The sequence below is a fragment of the Corapipo altera genome, unplaced genomic scaffold (assembly GCF_003945725.1).
Source record: "Corapipo altera isolate COAL_440 unplaced genomic scaffold, ASM394572v1 46, whole genome shotgun sequence".
NCBI lineage: Eukaryota > Metazoa > Chordata > Aves > Passeriformes > Pipridae > Corapipo > Corapipo altera.
In genome coordinates this window covers 2,525,997-2,546,010 of record NW_020884883.1, presented here as the reverse complement: position 1 = coordinate 2,546,010, position 20,014 = coordinate 2,525,997, and the positions used below count along the sequence as shown (strand labels likewise).

Below are 20,014 nucleotides of genomic sequence, written 5' to 3'. Positions count from 1 at the left end.
CTGCCTTCCAACTGATCGACACTCCCCCCCAACTTAGTGTTATCTGCAAATTTGCTAATGGTGTACATTTTGAACCTGATTCATTCTACAGATGTTTATAAACTGTTAAAAAATTACTTTCACAATTTAGAGATTATTATTGAAACATTTTTTCTCTTTTTTAATGCCAAATCTTGAGCATTTAAAGGATATATGCTCTTTGCTAACCTGAGAAGTAGAAAAATGTACCTTCAAAGAACAAAGCTTTCTGCTTTCTCTATCACAAGCCATAAAAATAAAATATTTTGAGGTGTCTACTTAGTTGCTATTTCTGACCTGTTACCAAGAGGAATTTTCTTCAGGGCTGTGTAGCTATGCCTGTGTAGTGGTCCTTCACAGGTCTGAGCCTATCTAGTGCTGTTTTACACCATTGTAATTCCTCGGATTATGGAATTGATTTTTTCTCACAGTGCGGTGGGTGAGTGGGACCACAAAGGACCATGCAGAATTCCTCCTGCCTGGCCCAGGGCAGACAAGTTCTGTCTGACATTCCTGGTAACCCTGCAGAGTGAGTGGGAAGAGGAGTCTGATTTGGCCACACTACCTATTGGAACCACCAGAAGGCTGGTGACATATTTTTATGTCTCTGATTCATAGATTTTACAAGTGCTTTAGACTATACAACTGGTAATACCACCATGTTACAGGATACGTCGCTAATAGGTTCTGCTCCATTTTCTAATTTCCTCTTTGTTTTAAAAGTGTTTTTCTCCTTATTGTTCTTCCCTTCCAGATATTTTTTCTATTCTAATTTCTGATAATAACGCTTTAGATTTTTGTTTTTGATCAAAAAAATCTCCTGTTTGCATATAAGGAGTAGGTTTTTTACCAGCAAATCAAAGTAATTCAGTTGTGATCAAAGAAAAAAGTGTGAAAAATGCACAGATTTTCAGGGGGCATATTTAACTTTTATTGAAAAAGTAACTAGCTGTTAATACTGGAGTTATTATTTATCAAAATTTAATTAAAGTGATCAAGTGAACTGCACAGATGGTATCACAGCCCCTAATATCTGAGCATTGCACTGCAGAGCGGGAGTTCAGAAAGATAGCTGTGGCATGAGTGCTGACCCTGGGGGTTAATCTGCTGTTTAACACTTGCTATATTTCTTACTCTTACAGGGCATGTTCAGATTCCAGGCCCTCCCACCAATGTACATGCTTCAGAAATCAGCAAAACATATGTTGTTCTCAGTTGGGATCCACCTGTTCCCCGTGGCAGGGAGCCACTCACGTATTTCATCGAGAAGGTACTGTGCTGTGCAGTGGCATTCTGCTGTGAGGTGCTTCATTGCTGTGTGCAATTACATTCAACCCATTTTCAGAACTGCAGAATGAACAATAAAACTAACACTTTCTGTGGCCTTGCAGGATTTGGAAATGGGATATTAGACAAGCATGGATAATCAAATATCTTATGGCATGATTTAATGAGCATTGAAATTCAAGGTCCAGAGAAAAGGATGCCCCTGTGCTATTTGCTTACTGTTGTCTAAAATGGGAACAAACTAATTGTGTAAGGTAGCAGTTTAAAAAAATGGAAAAGAAACGTCTTAAGTTTCCTACAGGCAAGATTGGAAGTTTTCAGTCTGTCTGTATTAAAAGGAAGTTGGCAGAGCAAGGAATAAAAGTGATTCCTAATTTGATCTTCACTTTGAATTGAAAGGGGACTTTCATGATCACAATAGGAGAGGTTTGTTCTTCACCCACCTAAGTGACTAAAATTTAGATAAATCTATCCATGAGCTAGGTTTTTAAGTTATATTGGATTGCAAAAACTTGTTACAAAGTTTTCCCAGTAGATAAAATGGGCCTTGTACCTGACCTCTAAAACTCTTACATGCCAAACTATACTTAATTTTTATGAATTATGCTTCTACCATATGCCCCCTATTAACTATCCACAAACACTAAACCTGTCCATAAAACTCATACATTCAATTTACATCTTGAATATTGTGTCAGGCTTTTCTCAGTCCATTACTTTACAACTTGTTTTCTTCTCACATCTGAAATTCCGCACATTCCTCCACAGTTCATTTCCCAGCCTTCCTGTTCACGTCACTTATCTCTTTGCAGCTCCCATCTTGTCTTTTCCCTCTCAGACAAATGAAAAATCTGCACTTCAAAAGACCTTTATAGGCCATTTCTACATTTTTCATCTTCCGTTTCCTGTTGGATGTTGAACAATTGTCATAGAGTGAAGACCAGACACTAGTTAAATTTTCCAGCGTGCATGCTCATGATTTCTCCTGCTTAACCTTTCACATTCAAAAGAAGTAACAAAATCTTCCATAGAAATAAGTATCTTGTTTTTCTTTCTATGCAATAAAATAACATATCTTCCTTGTACTTATTCCCAGTTACATACATCTGCTCTTATCTATACATTTCAAGCACATTGACACTTAAGGATTTTGAAGCTCTCGTCATGGAAATACCTTGTTATTTCCAGAATATGCAGAAATAGGTCAGATCAAAAGGTCAGAGGTAGATTTCCACTGAGTGGACACCTACGCTTGGTTATCTGAATTTCATTCTAAGTATGAATTGAAAAATGTATGTTATCTGCTTGTTTTACAGAAATAACTTTATATAGCTCCAGAAACAGAACAGATCAATGACAATGATGAAAAAACAAGTCTCAGTTAAATGCCAAACTTACTGAAGGGAAGTGAGAATGAGGACTAAAAGGCTATTATTAGGGGGAAAAAAAGGTCTGTTATGCTAATTAATACCTGAATCTAAAATCTTTCTGCATATAAATAACTAATATATATGAATAGATTAGTCAGTTCATACATGAAGTTCGTTTTTTACTTTCCACAGTCATCTGTTAGCACAGTCTTCTGGAAAAGCAGAGTTTCTAATTATTTTATTTCAGGCAAAGAAGACTCAGTCCTGAAGAATAAAAAAGTATTTGTAGAGACTTTAAGAAACTCAAAATGGAAACGAGTTCTCTATGTTATAAAGCCATGTTTTCTTAAAATCATTAATTTAACAGAAAATCAAATCAAACTGCCGATTAAAATGTGATACTTAGTCTTTCCTCTGTGAAAATGAAATGCAACAATTAAAGTTTTTCATGGCACGTAGTAAAATATATGGCAAAATAATGTTTATATCATATTTTACAGCTTTTTATGATCAAGAAAATGGATGTTATATTTCTTTTTTCTGTTGAGAACACTAGGTGGGTTCAGTATCTATGAAAAAGATCTTGGTATATGGAGTCCAGCTGTTTATATTTTTATTATTTATCTATGGTAAGCTTCATTATAACAAGGTAGTTTCCAAGAACCCATGAAACACTGTTTCTCTTCTAAGAAGATCACAGTCTATCAGGTTTTGTCCCCAGACTCTCTGTTCTGAAATTTTATAAACACATAATTTGTATGCACCTTTCTGTGAATCAAAGAAATTTTCTTTAAGCTGTTTATTGGGCACTTGGGTTTTACTAAAATTTCTGAAAGATTCCATGGCTAATTTTTGGTTGGAGTAAGGAGTTTATGAGGGAAATCTAAGGGACAGCAGACTTCTCTCAGAGTGCCGGTTTGCTGGCTCTCCTCCATGTGTGGTTGTGGTGATGATAAGCTCAACTGCTGCACTGAGAATATTCAAAAGTAATTACTTCATTTGATAAATGCTTTTTGGGGCTTGACGTTACTCAACAGAATACATAAAGTGGTGAGTAAAGTAGCATTTCCTTCCACACCTTTCTGCAGAATTTGGATTAGGACTTGTTTGCTTGATACCAAATCTTTGGGTGTTCAAGTGAGTTTTGCAGGAAATGAGAGTAATTCTTTTGGGACCAATCACAGTTGACAGTCGTGACCCTGACTGAAGGCTAGTTGTATGTACAAGTGTGCATGTATTGAAGCTGAGACAGGCAGGGAGACAGTGAGGCATTCAGATCTTTTTGAAGAGTAATGGAATGCATGAGCTATGGGAATTTGCATGTGTTTAAGGGAGGTATTTGAGAGCGATCCTTCTCTCACAGCTCTTAATAAATTCATGACAGAATGCAATACAGCAATATGTTCATTTTTTGACAGTTCACAGAAATTATTCACAGCTTTTTTTTTTCTTGTAGTCCATGGTTGGCAGTGGAAGTTGGCAAAGAGTCAATGCACAGGTTGCAGTAAAATCTCCTCGCTATGCAGTGTTTGACCTTGCAGAAGGAAAACCGTATGTTTTCCGAGTGTTGTCAGCAAACAAACATGGCATCAGTGATCCATCTGAAATCACAGAACCTATTGAACCACAAGATACTGTTGGTAAGGTGTTAATTGTAAGACATTAATATTAAAAACAATATATATTTTACAAAATGGAAACAGATAACTCATTATAATTAGATTAATATAACTAGAGTAATAGTAATTGACTTTATTTGTGTTCAATTCCGTGAAGGATTTCAAAAAGATCAAGATACTAAATTTTAGAAACTTTCTAAAATTTTCCTAATGATCACAAGTCCCCTTATTGAGAACAATAATCATTAAAAAGTTAAATTATTTTTAGTTATTCACTCTTCAGTGCTCTATTAATGTGACTTCAAAAAAAATTAGGATAATGCAGGTTAATTGCTAACTAAGATAATTATATATTCTCTGGTTCGGGTAATTATATACTACCTAACTCCCTACAGTTTCAGCTAGATAAGGTAGCCTTTAATTTCTTTCTTAGTATTCTAAGTTGCAAATTACTGCTAGTGCAGAATTCCTGTGGTAGGAAGTTGAGTAGATTTCAGAAATAGGGGAACATACAATTACATGTTCAGTGGTAATTTCCCAAATGAAAATGAAATGTTTATCCTGGGGCCACATTCAAAAACACAAATGAAAATTTAGAGAGTGTCTATTAATTTTATTTTTCAAATATTTGTTTTGCGTTTGCAATTTTGCAGAGGTCACATACAACAACTCTGTGTATTGATAGCTGTTACCTTAAGCGCACATAACTTACTAGTACACTTGTTACTAATATAAAAAATATTTACGATATCTGATAGAACATTGTTAAAAATATAATCCATATCTTCAGCTTGTAACTGCACATGATAAAATGAAAGCAACTTTTGCTTTTATACATTCTTGATTTGATGTCTCATTAATGCATATAACATTCAATATTTCCCAAGGTAGCAAAAACCCCACTGCATTTATTTCACTTAGTACATAAAATAGGATATCCCTTAGGGGTTAATGCAAATCATTCTGAATAAATCACAGCTTTAAATAAAGCATAAAGCAGAAGATTCTGTTTTAAAGAGAATCTGCAGAAGTATTTTCAGAGATGAACTTTAGCACCTGAGCTAAAATATGTCAGAAACACATCGCTCCTTTTAGTTGCCTTCATGTAGTGTCATTTGATATTCTTGAGAGTAGCTGAGACAACTTCATGGGGTGGCAATAATTACACAGCAATTATGGGTAGCTTATGAGCAGAAATTAGAGAATGGATTGGGTATCTTAGGCCATCCAAAATGATGTTCAAAATTATGCAACTGAGTTGAGTGGTAAAAGACTATTCAGTCTGAGATTAAAATCTACATTTAGGTGCTTCCATGTAGGTATCTACAGGTGCACTAGGTGCCTCTGCTCTCACTGTGGCAATTGGAGCCTGGAAAATAAGTTGGTTGATGTGGCCATAAGTTGCCCCATGGTACCCAGCTGTGGAGTGTCTGCATCGGGGTGAGATGAATATTTTCAGGACTCTACCAAGCACTGAGTAGAGGCTCAGTTTGACTGCTAAGACATCTAGTACTTTTGCAAATGGTTTCAGTTTACCAATTCAGAGGACTGTAGGTATTATCTCCTGAGTCATATAAAACAGCTCAATGAAGAAGTGTCAGATGGTCTAAAATGGCTCTAAGTGATTTTGTTTAGGTAACTGAATTAAGCCGTAGGTCTTGGACTATAATGGTAGCTTAAGAACATGTGCTTTTAGACACTAACACTTGAAGGCCTAAATGCAGGGATGTTTATCTAAAACCGAATCCATTTGATCTTACAGATTTATTGCATAAAGTACGTTAGTCTGTAAGTATTAATTTTTATTTTAATATTGAAGGACTAAGTGGAAAAAATTGCTGCCTTTTATTTCATGCTACTTCTAGTTCTCTGCAATATATCAGTCTGAGAAAACTAAAATGCTTTAAATAGGCAAGTAGTGGATGACTTTCTTAACCTGCCGTGCTAGGCTGACAGGTTTAGAGACATTGCCTTAGTTTCTTACATTATGAAAGCTCAGATAGATATTTCATAGTGTACAGACTGTGTGTCGGTTCTCACCAAGATCTTTTTTTCTATTTAGATCTCAATATGTCTGATTCTATTTATGCATGTTCAGGTGTTTAGATCAATATAAACCAACAATGAACTTTCATTGCTTGTAAAGTGAAATGTGTACTCTGCTACCTTGGGAGAACTGTAGTCAACAGATCAAAGGAAGCTTTATCCACTTCTGCTTGGTGCTGCTGAGGTTGGTCCTGGAGTATTGGTTCCAGTTTTGGCTTCCTTTTTCTAGAGGGGTTGTTACGGAGGAGCTGGAGAAATCCTCCTCCTAAGCCAGGGGCTTAGAGATTGAGACCTCTGAAGAGAGGTGGAGGTACCTGGGCTTTTTTAGTTTGGTGACTTACAAAGATAATGGTGCCAAACTGTTCTCAGCAATGCCAGATGACAAAAGAAACAGGCAACAGCCAAAAATTGTTACACTGGACATACTCTTTTAATGAAAGAAGTGCAAGAGTGAAGTGATGGAAGAGGCTGTGCAGGGAAGCTGTGAAATCTCAATTGTCAGAGGTTTTCAAGACTTAGACAAATCCATGACTGACAATCCAGTTTAGCGTTGGTGGTAATCCCACTCTCTGTGATAGGATGAACTAGTTGATCCCCAGAAATCTCTTCTAACCAATGTCCCTATCCTTCTGGAAATTCATTTAGCTATGTTTAGCTAAAGCCTTTGCATTCAAGTATATGCTAAATTTGTCCTAAAAAGCCACATTTTCTAAATTGGTATTGTCATTAGTTAACTGGAAGGGAACATTTCTTAACACTCATGATATACCTTTATAGTTTATGTGCATATCTTACTAATGCAGTAGTGCTGCAGGGACACGAGTTGTTTATCAACCTCTTATTTGAGAGAGTACATTTGAGGGAGGAATTTTGAGAGTTATCATTTTCATATCTGAATACCTTCATCCACACCAATGTTTGGAAATATGTTCTCCTGTAATCGACTTCTCAGAAAATCTATATAAAATCAGATTGGTAAGGAGCCTCATAGCTTAGAGTATTCTGAGTAAACAAATAGAAAAATAAATATGTTTTTACACACATAAATATAAGTATGCAGACTTAGGGTGAAAGAAATACATTAAAATATGTATCATATAATGATATTAACCTTGTAGAAGTCATAGCTCTAGTGATTAAATACGATCAAAGTATACAGTGTTTCATCTAGCTCAAATTACTTTTGTCTTTATGTGTTTCCTAATAGTGTATGTTTTTTCTCTTTTGTTCTTTTGTCTCTTTAGTTGTTTCATCTGCACCGGGTCAGGTGGTGGCCACAAGGAATACAAAAACATCAGTTGTAGTTCAATGGGATAAACCAAAACATGAAGAAGATTTATATGGCTACTACATTGACTATTCTGTGGTGGGATCAAATCACTGGGAACCTAGTAACCATAAACCTATTAAATATAACAGGTATTAACAATATATCTGTATTTTTGGGAGGTTTGAAAAATATAGGATAGTTTTAAGTCAATTTAAAGAAAAACAGTCTGCAGGCTCTTAGAGCTAAATTTTCCAAACAGCAGGGCAGATGGCAGACTTTGTCCCCATCTCCCTTTTTTTTTTTTTCCTCCAAAGAGAAGCATCCTTTTTTTTCCCCTCATGACTTTGTGTTATAAAATCAGGTTCTAGGGACATGATTCTGAGTGTCTTGGACATGTGTAAGTATAAAATAAATACCTTTCTTAAAGTATAAATTATGTTGTGGGGTAAACACCCCTGATTCACATAAATATGAGAAGGAGAGAAAAGTAAAAAGTTTTATCACAGTCCATGGACAAAAGGGCAAAAGGTCAGGCCATTTCTGCTATAAATATGGTGGGAAAAATGCTTTGGCTGCTCACACCACTGTGCAGGAAATCCGGGTGTCCCATTCCAGAAATGTCAGAGCTCCCTGATCTGCTACATCTATGGATAAAGGATGGCAGGCCCTGTCCCTAGTTCCCTTGTCATGACACTAGCCCTGTCTGTATTTCTAATGATTTCTGACTCCCTCCCAAAAATATCACACTTCATTATGGGATTCTTTAATTAATTTCCTCTGTGACAATCATGCTTACTTTTATTGGAATCACTCGCCAAATGCAAAGTTTAGATGTGTGGATTGTATTTTATATAACAAGCATATCATGTTGTTTAGTGTATTTTTTTCAGTTATTAATTGGTTTTGAGTGACTTTGTATTCTGCTGAATCCTTTTTTCAAGTAGTCAAGGAATTTGATCAAAGAAAAAGTAGAGACTAATTCTTGGTCAAAGGGATTGGGACAGAATAAAAACAACAAAAAGCATTTATTTGTTCATACATGAGCATACTCTGCAATAGGATAGTTCTGACTTTTCTATCCAGTACAATAATTGCCTAGAACCTCAGATCAAAACTAAAACCTATTTTGGATAATGACTACAAAAGTACAGTGAAAAATACAGTCCCTTCCCAGAATAGATTAGAATTTAGCAAGACAAAGTTCAGGGGGAATATATTATATTTTATCTGACTTTACCTGCTAGATCAGCATTAGCAACCTAATGAGTGACTTTCCTTCCAGTGTCCCATTCTATTTTATTGTACAACAGCGTGTCATTGTATTACAGTTTCCCTCATGGAAATATTTTCCTTTGTGAAGCATTCATGAAATTGAGCTTTTTAAGTGTTACAACAACTTCATCTTACAGCACAGAATGGTTCCTGTAAAATAATAATATACAATGCTATTTTTTTAACCCAGGTTTGTTGTTCATGGTTTGGAGACTGGAGAGCAGTACATCTTCCGTGTGAAGGCTGCAAATGCTGTAGGATTGAGTGAAAACTCACAGGAGTCAGAGGCTGTAACGGTACAGGCAGCCCTTAGTAAGTGTGATTCTGTGCGACTCAACTTCTTGTTTCTTGAATGAATCACATATTTTCAGCAATCATGTCCTTTGGTCTGATTTACTGTAACAGTATATCATGCAACCATCCAACACATCTGCTTAATGATGTCTGTGTTCTGGCATGTGGCTATTCTAAAGAAAATACTGTATAAAATTCTTTTATAAAAAAAGCTATTCATAATGCCTGTTAGAAATATTGGGCAAGATACTCTGTAATAAAAAGGTTGCCTTCTACTCATAGGCTGTACCAAAGAAACTTAAATTTTGATTAAATTAGACAAATAGTTTCTGAGTGACTTGGAGTAGTGCAAAACATTGCTCCATTTAGAAGAGTCTCTGCAAACTTTATTACTGTGTGGCTGAACCAAACAGAAAATTCTCTTAGTCTGCTCCAGTTTGGAGCACAATGTATTTATAAATAAAATTTCTGTGTAAGATCAACTGTGCAACCTTCAATAAGAATGATACCTGTTGAGTGAAAGGCTGGATAATTAGTTAGAGAAAAAAGTACACAGATCTGGGCTACTATAGTCCAATTTTTATTTCTGTACAGTTTCAATTTCATACTGAAAAATTTAAAATAGAACACCTTTTAACCAGCTGAGTGGCCTCTGCCTCTTGGAGAAGACCAACAGACATATTTGTCAGAAATAAACCTTTAGAAGATTTATAATTCAGAATGGCTAATAAATTTGGATAAATGACTGATAAATTTGGATGTTGCTGACAAAGTTACTCTATTTGATTGTTTTAGGACGAAGTGTGTCTCATATGGGTAGGTGGTGCATGAACACTTTTACACCTATCACCACTATGTTGTAAATGCACTTGTACCTATTACTTTGTCACTGTTTTGAAGATAAGGGTTGCATGGGGTATGTCACCAAACACAGAGCACATGGATCTTACACACCCTTACAGGATGTAGATGGCTTTTGTCCATTTTGGTAGCCTTAACAGGAATTTAGAGGGACTATTTATAGGTGACTTACATGGCTAGAATCTTTCTGTAGTATTATTTTAAGGACATTTATAGGAGTTTGCTCTGGTCATTCTTATTTACGAAGAAATGGCAATAAATGCAAAGGCCACATTTCATGGCCTTTGAGAAGACCTGTCAGAGAAAAAAATAGCAAAAGGCCAGTTCTGCTGATTACTCTCTGTTTTTATGCTGATCACTAGTATAGCTACAAGATCAAGAACTCTAATAAAGGCCTTTGCTAATGTATTCTCTTCTGAATGAGGTAGGTTACATTCTCTCAAGTTATACTGGTAATTCAACTGAAAATATCGTATGAGCTTTAGGGCCGGGTGCTTAGCCTACACAGACTGCAGCACATCAATGTCAAGAAAGGGGTATCTTTGGGCAAACTTTCAAGCATGGATGGCAAATCCAAAACTGATTGCTAGAAGGGGTGCTTGCTAGTAGTAGGGGAATAAAAGGCCCAGAAAAAGAGTTTTCTTCATCTCTAGGAAAATGACTTTATGACACTTCTGCTTGTGATACAGATGGGAGTAAATCCATGCAGGTAAACTCATGAAGGAAATTGCTTTTCTCTCTCAACGTAAGTTAAGTTACTGAAAGTCTAAATATTTGCTATTCCTTGTAGGACAAGTCTGAGGAAAGCATATAATATCAGGATAGGAGAGGAAAACCACGAGGGACGTAGTCAACTGAATGACTTAAATTCTTTCAAGTTCATACCCTTTTTTTTTTTTTTATTGGATGATTTTTACTGTATTCCATAAGTACTTGAGTGGCTTATTTGTTTCTTAGCAGGAAAAGACCTTCTGATCCTTTTCCATCTACTAGTATAATATTTGGTCTGGAGAGACTTGTTGTCATTACGATTTCAATACCAAAGATCATCTATTCCTTCTTGCTATCTCCTGAGAGGGCAGAACATTAGTCAGATGTTTCAAAAGCTTTCACATTTATATCTGGTGATAAAATGAATGCTGATTAACAACTTTACAGCTGCTTTGCTATCAGCATGCAGCTGACAGCAGTATGCTGCAGAAAACAGAATCAATACCAAAAATACTAAACAACTTCTACACTGCTACTCTACTCTGTCCTAACTCAGGTTGCTTATTTCCTTATAGCTTGTCCATCATATCCTCATGGTATCACACTTCTGAACTGTGATGGTCATTCAATGACCCTTGGTTGGAAAGCACCAACATACAGTGGAGGTTCACCAATCCTTGGTTATTATATGGATAAACGGGAAGCTAACCATCAAAACTGGCATGAAGTCAATTCTTCCCTTATTACTCAGACAATTTATACGGTTGGTATTTTTTAGTCCTTATGTTTTTGGAGTTGATTTATACCGTTTCTTTGGGGGCTTTTTTACACAGAAGTTCTTTAAATACTACAACAAAACTAGGCACCATATGGAGTGCAACTGGAGTAGAGAATCAATGCCATCCCCTGCTATGAAATTCTGAGACAAATAAGGCCATTCAAATGAGAAAATTTTTGAGGGAAAAGCATGAAGCACATTCTTCACAAGGGAAAAGATGAGTTATAAAATGCTTCACAGACTATTTTCATTAATGTTCACTATATGTAGCACCACTGTAACGACATACAGAGAAAGGATGGAAGGGTTTAGCAGGACCAATGACTGTGCTGTCTGTAGAACTAGAGACGTAAATGAAATGGAGCTGGGTTGAGAAAAAATATAACTGTCCCTGTTCTTACTCTCAAAATCTGCCTTCAGCTGAAAAAAGATGTATATTAATGAACCTAACTTTATATCTCCTCTTCTCCTTTACAGAGTACCAGTGTTGAAATAAATTACTTCTGGTTGCACTTACAATGTATAAGATGTTTCTTAAAAGAGGAAGATTTGGATGTGAACTTCCTTGAGAAAAAGTTAGGGAGATAGAATATAGCAAGCAATTGATCAATCTGATGCTTGTTAAATTAAGTTAAACAATAAGATTTTATTCACAAATACTTAAAATTTTATTTCTGCAAGTCAGCAACCTTCCTATAAACCTCAGGGCAGAAGTAAGTCTTACTGTTGTTTGACACTAAAGTAGAAAATAATGTTGCAGATGAGCTGAGGAAGGAGGTTTTATGCACAGAAGGCAGTTGGCAATACTCAGGTGTATGTTTGCTTGTGCCTGATTTTATAACTGCCATCTCTGACATAGCAGATGGAGCAGGAGTGTTGAGAAATGAAAAACTGAGCATAGGATAGGCATCAAAGGACAATACTATGCAATGCTTTCCAGTTATTTTTAGTTTTAATGCATTTGTAAACAAATGAGTAATGTAAAGTACAGGCCACCATTCAGAGTTTAATTGGATATTTAAGTGTCAGTCCTGCTAGTAACTGTATTTGTACCTGAAGATACCTCTTTGTATATTAGTTTGAATGACTGGAATCTGAAATACTGATGGGGAAATAAAACCAAGACAGCTTTTAGTAGCACAAAATATTTTATGACATACTGCAAGCAGAGAATGCCCCAAGATATACAGTGCAGCACCAGGAAATCACTAAAGGTTTAACCTTCTCTGATTAAATAATTCCATGGGAACCCCACAAATATTCTTTCCCTTAATAACCTGGTATTTCAAAATAATTTTTACAGGCTGAGCTGTTATTCTGTCTTGTGGGTCACATATATAACACTCTGGCTTCAGGAAATTACATCTAAATTATTTTAGTGCCTGACCTTTCTATTTTACCTTTTTGGCTTTGGTCTTGTATTTGATGCTACCGCATCATATATTTGTTATGATCCCATCACGTTTTTTACCATTAAAAAAAATTGCACCAAAATCCTTTTTTAGCTCACATTTTTGCAGAGAACCTAGCTGTAGTTTATTTATTAATGAAAACCTAAAACTCTTTGGTATCTCCGAAGTTCTACCCTCAGCTGCCTCCTTCTCTTGAGACATGTGATTAAATATAAGTGGGAAAATTATGCAGAGGAACGAGGTGTAGAAGACTTGGATTTTTGTATTTAGGTGGTCTGGAAGAAGGCTGCTACCATGAGGTGCTCAGGGTATCAAGACATTCATGCCTTTTAGTCCTCTACTTTGATCTCAAAATCTGAGATGCTGATGTGGGGATGGGCTCATTAGATAAGTCAGGATTAATTTACCAGGGATGTTTGCAGAGGAGTGACATGGATTCTGCTCATCCTATTTCCAGTGCTTACTTTCTCACTTTGTAATGGTAGGTAACATTAGGACCAAGATGCATACAAGCCAGAAAGAAATTACTGAGAGGCTCTTTCCCAGAGTTATATCAGCACAGTATGGAAATAACTGGATTGTTTTTACTTTAAATTTCCTGTTGGTTTCCTTTCTTCCTTGGTCAGTCCACTGCAACCTCTTTAAACCAAAACACTGTTTTGACTCTTGCTTAAATGAATGGTCTATGAATAGCCATTCATACACAGTGCAAGAAGGTATTTCACCTTAGAACACTCACCCATAAGTATCTGCTAGTGGTCATTCATTGACTGGGCTCCCTGGACCTTTACTCTAACCTTTGACAGCCTTTTATGCCAATATATGAATGCTGTTATTCCTAGGATAATGTCACCAAAACATGAACGTATAATATAGAACTCTGCAGTGTGTTTGGTTTAAGAGTAAAATCTTCAAATTAGATCCTTCAGCACAGCAGTGAGGCCTAATAATTAATTAATCAATGCTTATTTTCAAGTATTTATTAAATGAATATAAGCCATGACTTTTGATATATTGAATTGTTTTCTCAAAATAAAAAAGGTAGAGGATTTGACAGAAGATGCCTTCTATGAATTCAAAGTTGCTGCTGCAAACCTGGTTGGAATAGGTCAACCTTCAGATCCCAGTGAGCATTTTAAGTGCAAAGCCTGGACTATGCCAGAACCTGGTAAGTCTATTAGTTCTTCATGAATCTCAATGCAATATAAACTCCTTAAAACACAGCTAGTGTATTGTTCCAGCCAAACTCTGCTGGATGTCTTTTGCTTAATTTCTTCCATATTACCTCTTGAGACTACCTCTACTTTTGAGATCTCCTGCTAAAAGCTACCTCTACATCCCCACTGATGACACTGAACTTCCTGGGAAATAGCTGACCTTTACTCATCTTGCTGACTGTCCCTTTATTTCACTGCCCACATCAGCTCAGAGCAGAAAGTCTTGAGCATTTAATCTGTGTTTGTATCTCTATCAGCTCTTCAAGCCCTACGAGCTCCACTTCACAGTCACCACCTGTACAATATAGAGGCATCTCTGCACCATAAATGCAGTTCAGAATATTTCTGGAGTTTCAGACTCCAAAACTGTGTTAGTTTTTAGTCATAAATAACACATAAAAGGGGCCTGTTTCTTGACATAGGGACAAGTAGCATAGCTAATGTCTCCCAGTCTCAACTAGTGTGCCCACATACGTATGTTTGCCCTAGATTGTACCTAGGTGTTACCTGAGAGATTATTATTAGCCAGGTGTTAGAACAAATGGCTAACAAACATGCAGTAGGCATGACTGTGTGCTAGTGCTCAAAACCTGTGTTTAAGTTGTCTGTAGTTTAGCAGTGTGAATAGAACTGAAGACTGTCAATTACAATGTTAAGTATTGCAAATTTGGGAGCCCCATGAAAATGAAGTTCAACTGTAATCTACCTCATGTAAGGATATAAATTGTGCCTACATGTTAGACATCTAAGGAATTAGTCCACCTCAGCAATGCTTAAATAAGCTATGAAAGGGTTTTTGAAGGCCTATTCTCCTTATTTTATAACACTGTAACACCCTCACTCATGCCGAGCAACACATTTGCTGAGTGTTGGTCTAGACCTGATGTCTGGACTAATTTGCTTTAAAAAAGTGTATTACAAGTACAACCCATAATGAAAACACAGGCAGCTACCACTTCAAAACATTTCTACCTTTTTTTCCCCCAAATGCTGTAAAATACTTCTGTATTGTTATATCAAATTCTGTTTATGACATTGAGCTTTGGTGTGCAATTGAAGATCCATTCTAATACCTGTTTATGTCATCAGGAGCTATTTGACACCTACAAGCATCTGTTCTGTGCCTAAATGTTCACACGGTTATTTTCTCAGTAAATTAAAAACCCACACATCCTGTAAATCTGGATTTGTAAGACTATCAAAATGATTAGTGAGGTGGCATAAGTTGGCAGGGAAGTTTCAGTTTTCTTTTCTTTGCTATATATAAAATGTAATTCTTACCTGGAACGAGAAAAAAATTCGGTAAGGTCATGGAATTGTTTATGAGGACAAACTCTCAAATGATGTCTAAATCAGCTGCTTGCCCACTTGCAGGTCAGCTATACCTATCTCATTGACAGAGGCTTGTCTAATCCACCCTTAAAGATTTCTCATGAAAAGGTCCAGATTCTTTGGACAAGATCTGTTCCTAATATTACTATGCTTACAGTTTATGCATTTCTCTAATATTCCTGAATCTTTCTTTCTGCAGCCTTCTCCATAGAGTATGTATTCTTTATTGCTAAATAAACAAATTTTTTGCTCTTCTTCTAACTTTTTCTAGTTGGTTCATTTATTTCTTGAATGGCAGCACAAAAACTGGAGACACTATTTCAAATGAAATTTTTTAATGCTGAGCATGGAAATTCCACCTCCTACAATTCATTTGTCTGCTTACATATCCACTTCCATTTACCCTTTAAATAAAATTTATGTTGGTTTGCTAAATTGCAAGTTTAATTCTTTTTAATGCCCAGGTTATTTTCTTCAAAATTGTTTGTCAGAGAGTTATTCTCTACATTTTATAGCTAAATTCTTCTGAGTTCGTAAATCTTACTGTATGGATTTAATGATACGACAAAGCTGTCAACAGCAAAATGTTTAATCTCTTGACCTTAACTCACTTTCTGTTAATTACATTTTCATATCATCTTGTAATATTTCGTATATATGCATCATCAGTTGAACAATTGTATTTCTTAAAGAAAGGATCTGTAATTTATACTCTCTACAGTGTTTTCAAAACGTTAGTGAAATTTCCTAGTGCGTAAGCAAGTGAAGATTATCCTTCATTTTAAATGATAGAGAAAGAAATCAAATAAAAGGCACTTTCAGGAAATGAGGAGAGTGAAATTTCCATTTTCATAATGAACAATCTGACCTTTTTAATCTTTGGCTGATTACATTGTTCTCATTATTAAATGAGATGAACGGACAGTATTGGATTCCTCCTGCTTAAAAAAAAACCACCAAAAGCAAACAGCATTGTTCTCATCCTCTACCCTCAAAAATAAATCTCCAAAGCTTTTATAATATTTCACAAGCTTTTTAAAATACATTTTAAAACAATGTCTTAGAAGTAATGATAAGAAATAATTGAGATTTAAGACTGCGAGAAAGAACCTGAATCTCTTCCCTGACTTACAAAAGATGCTGAAGACTAATATAATGTGACTGCAATATACTCCCAGTGTCAACGAAATAGTCTTTCACCTTTTAATATGGAAGGGAGATTTCCTTTGAAAGGCCAAAGCCCTTTGCAGGATTTCCAGCATAAGTAACGGATTCCTTGCCCAGAGTTCATAATTATTTCATCCTTCTGCAGAACTCGTCTTAGATATCTCTGTGAGTTTCTGTGAGTTAGCAATGATAATTAATGGATTATTTTATATTACTTTAAATAAAATGAAATATCTGGAGTCTCAGAATCCTAAGAATAGAGCATACTTCATTACAGTTTTCCTTCTACTGTCTAGATTTCTAGCAGGTGTATTTGACAGAGGAAATTTTAATTATCTGTGTATATACAGGCATTTAGTTTGGGATTCTTAAAGACCCCAGAGGGAAGGCTTTAGGTTCCTTGAAAATCACAGTCTTTCCATGAGAAATATGGTATTTACCCTTATAAGGACTGCAACATTTAATATGTTTCTTTTCTGAAATGTGTTTATCCACTTTGGAGAAACACTTTCCTAATGTTTTCCTTTTTTCCTTTTTATTTGCTGAATATCATCCTTTACAAAATCTATGTTCATTCATCACTGGTTAACATCATGTAGGCTGGAATGGCAGTTAGATTTATTTTTAAGGTTTTTCCACTCTTTTCTTTTCTAATTTTTTTAAATTTATTTTAAATAGTGAGATGTGCTGTAGGGAAAAGTAATACCTTGAAAACAGAGAAAATCCCTAAGTGTCAAACACTTTCAGCTTTCCTTACTCTAAATCTAAAGATAAGAAGCAAGTTATGTTATTTGGCCGAATATGAGTATTCTCTCATGGTTGTTTTGAACACGGTAGGAAACTGTCGTGATTATGCCTTTACTCTTGATATTTTTTTACTGATATAAGTAAATTTCAAGAGTATAGTAAAAAACAATTACTATAAGTTAAACTGAATGGCAATAGAACAGTTATGTGAAGGAGAGAGAAAGTATAGCAGGGAGAACATAACCTGCTAGCTGTAAGTGTATAAACTCTCATTTGTAGAGCATCATGATGTTTCTAGTGTAAATTTTTCTCCTAACAGATATAATCTTGAGAAGTTCCTCCTGGCTATAGCTATCTAGCTCATAATAAAAAAAATCTTCTATCATGGAATGAGAAGCCTAAAGTCCTGAGACTTTAGAATGAGGATCTAAAGTCTCCTGGTGCCACTGGGTTTTGGATTACTCTGAAAGATCAAAGCTCATGTATAGCAACAAAAAAAATAAAATTCCCATGTTAAATTATGAACCTGAATCAGACTCAGTGAAGTATCTTTGATGTAGAGATGGTGAATTAAATAATAGACAAGAAGCCTTGCTTACTTGTTGGAAAATCTTAATCTGCATGGATCTTCCACATGATTAACTTTCCCTTAAAATAGAGTTACTGAGATCTAGCTAAGCATACTAATGTCAGTCACTATATAAAGCAGATATTGCTGTATACAGACGTGAGAGGAAAATGACCTAAATACCACGTGTACCAGGGTTTATTGGAGAGGATGAGATTTTTGAAAGTAAACACATTCAAAATTAAAGAGGTACACTTTGACCTTTACAGGAACAGTTTGAAAAACTTCATTATATCAAGTGAAGTTCCAATATTTCAAATATCTTAGGTCCTGCCTATGATCTCATGATATGTGAAGTTAGAAATACATCACTGGTTCTTCTGTGGAAAGCTCCTGTTTATGAAGGCAAAAGCCCTATAACTGGGTATTTAGTGGACTATAAGGAAGTAGATGCAGAAGACTGGATCACTGCTAATGAAAAACCTACTTCAAAGCGCTATCTTAAGGTAACATTTTCATTACTTACTATTAATTCAAAACTGAGTTCTAAAAACTTCTGATTGAGTGGAGAAAAGATATATATTTGAACTTTGGCTTCTGCTAACATCTTCATATAAGTAAACAAAATAGTTTGGATTGTTTTTTAAATTGTCTTCGCCCTTTATCTTGTTCAAGGTCACTGATTTACATGAGGGTCATACCTACGTTTTCAAAGTTCGTGCAGTGAATGATGCTGGGATAGGCAAGTCATCCGAGATATCTGAACCAGTGCTTGTTGAGACACGGCCAGGTAAAATGAACTGTTTAATCTCCTCTGCTTCTAAAATGCTAAAATATTTAGAATTTAATTTAATCAATCTGATCTGATATTCTATCACAGATAAGTATTTCAGGAGTTAAGAAGCTCTTAACCTTAAAATTTAAAGAAAAAATCATGTAGATACAGAGACAGTGATAAGAATTTTTACTTACTACAGAGATTATTTGATAATCAGTTATTTTAGTTTTTGTTCTAACAAAGGTGCTGGTTGCTGTGACTGAAAAAAAAAGTATGAACAAAGCATTTATTAAAGTTTCAAGAGTAGTAATACATTTGGTTTTTTAAAATTTTTCATATCTTCTCATATTCACTTACATCTTATTGATATGTTTATCAATAGGCATTTATTAGTTTTAGCATTCTTTATTTTGTGTGTAGAGTAAGAAACTTGATAGTATATATTGCTGAGTCAGAATGCGATATAAACCTGCTTTAAAACCTGTTGATAAAAGCAGTATCTGTTAGAGAAGATGGACAAAATTTGCATGGACTTTAGTAATTTATGAATTGCATCTTGAAAGAAAAGTGCAGCCTTAGGCTCTGAGTTGATTCCTATTTTGCAGGAACAAAAGAAATCTATTCAGGTGTGGATGAGGAGGGTAATATTTACCTGGCTTTTGAGTGTAAAGAAGCTACAGATGCATCTCATTTTGCATGGGGTAAATCTTATGAAGAGATTGATGATTCTGATAAGTTTAAGATTGAAACAGAAGGAAATCAGTAAGTCATGCCAAACTATCAAATTATTAGAAATTTGTCATGTTAAAAAGCTCAATAACATGTGGAATCCAACTAATTATGTTCTTTTTTGGCGATTTTAGTTCTAAGCTGTACTTCAAAAATCCTGATAAATCAGACTTGGGAACTTACTCTGTCTCAGTTAGTGACACAGATGGGATTTCATCTAGCTTTGTTATGGATGAGAAAGGTAAGGTCCTTAAAATCTGAAGTCTTACTTCATTGTATCATGTCAAGTGCACTAAAAAATGCCCAAGAAAAAAAAAAGAAACCTACAGCTCTCACATTCTTTCTTACACGTTAAGGAAAAACAAAAAAGACTGCAAAACGGGCTTCATGAGATTACTTATTTTTCTGATTATCATAATGATGAAAACTGGGATAACTTCAGGCAATATATATTTTTTTAATATAAAGAATATGCCAAATCAAAATTATTTTCTTTATTCTGGGATTATAATGATGTTTGTAAATGTCTGTTACACTT

The 20,014-nt window shown here is 35.3% G+C and overlaps 1 protein-coding gene across 2 annotated transcripts in view; it reads left to right on the top strand.

Moving 5' to 3' along the window:
• Positions 1-20,014, top strand: part of MYOM2 (myomesin 2) — a 77,861-nt gene that overhangs the window by 32,645 nt on the left and 25,202 nt on the right. For both annotated transcript variants that reach the window (XM_027641018.1, XM_027641019.1), the window contains exons 15-24: positions 1,161-1,288; positions 4,132-4,315; positions 7,585-7,759; positions 9,073-9,194; positions 11,324-11,511; positions 13,980-14,106; positions 18,297-18,475; positions 18,645-18,759; positions 19,353-19,509; positions 19,611-19,717. In XM_027641018.1, coding sequence (XP_027496819.1) covers positions 1,161-1,288; positions 4,132-4,315; positions 7,585-7,759; positions 9,073-9,194; positions 11,324-11,511; positions 13,980-14,106; positions 18,297-18,475; positions 18,645-18,759; positions 19,353-19,509; positions 19,611-19,717 — 1,482 coding nt within the window. The remainder of the gene's footprint in view (positions 1-1,160; positions 1,289-4,131; positions 4,316-7,584; positions 7,760-9,072; positions 9,195-11,323; positions 11,512-13,979; positions 14,107-18,296; positions 18,476-18,644; positions 18,760-19,352; positions 19,510-19,610; positions 19,718-20,014) is intronic.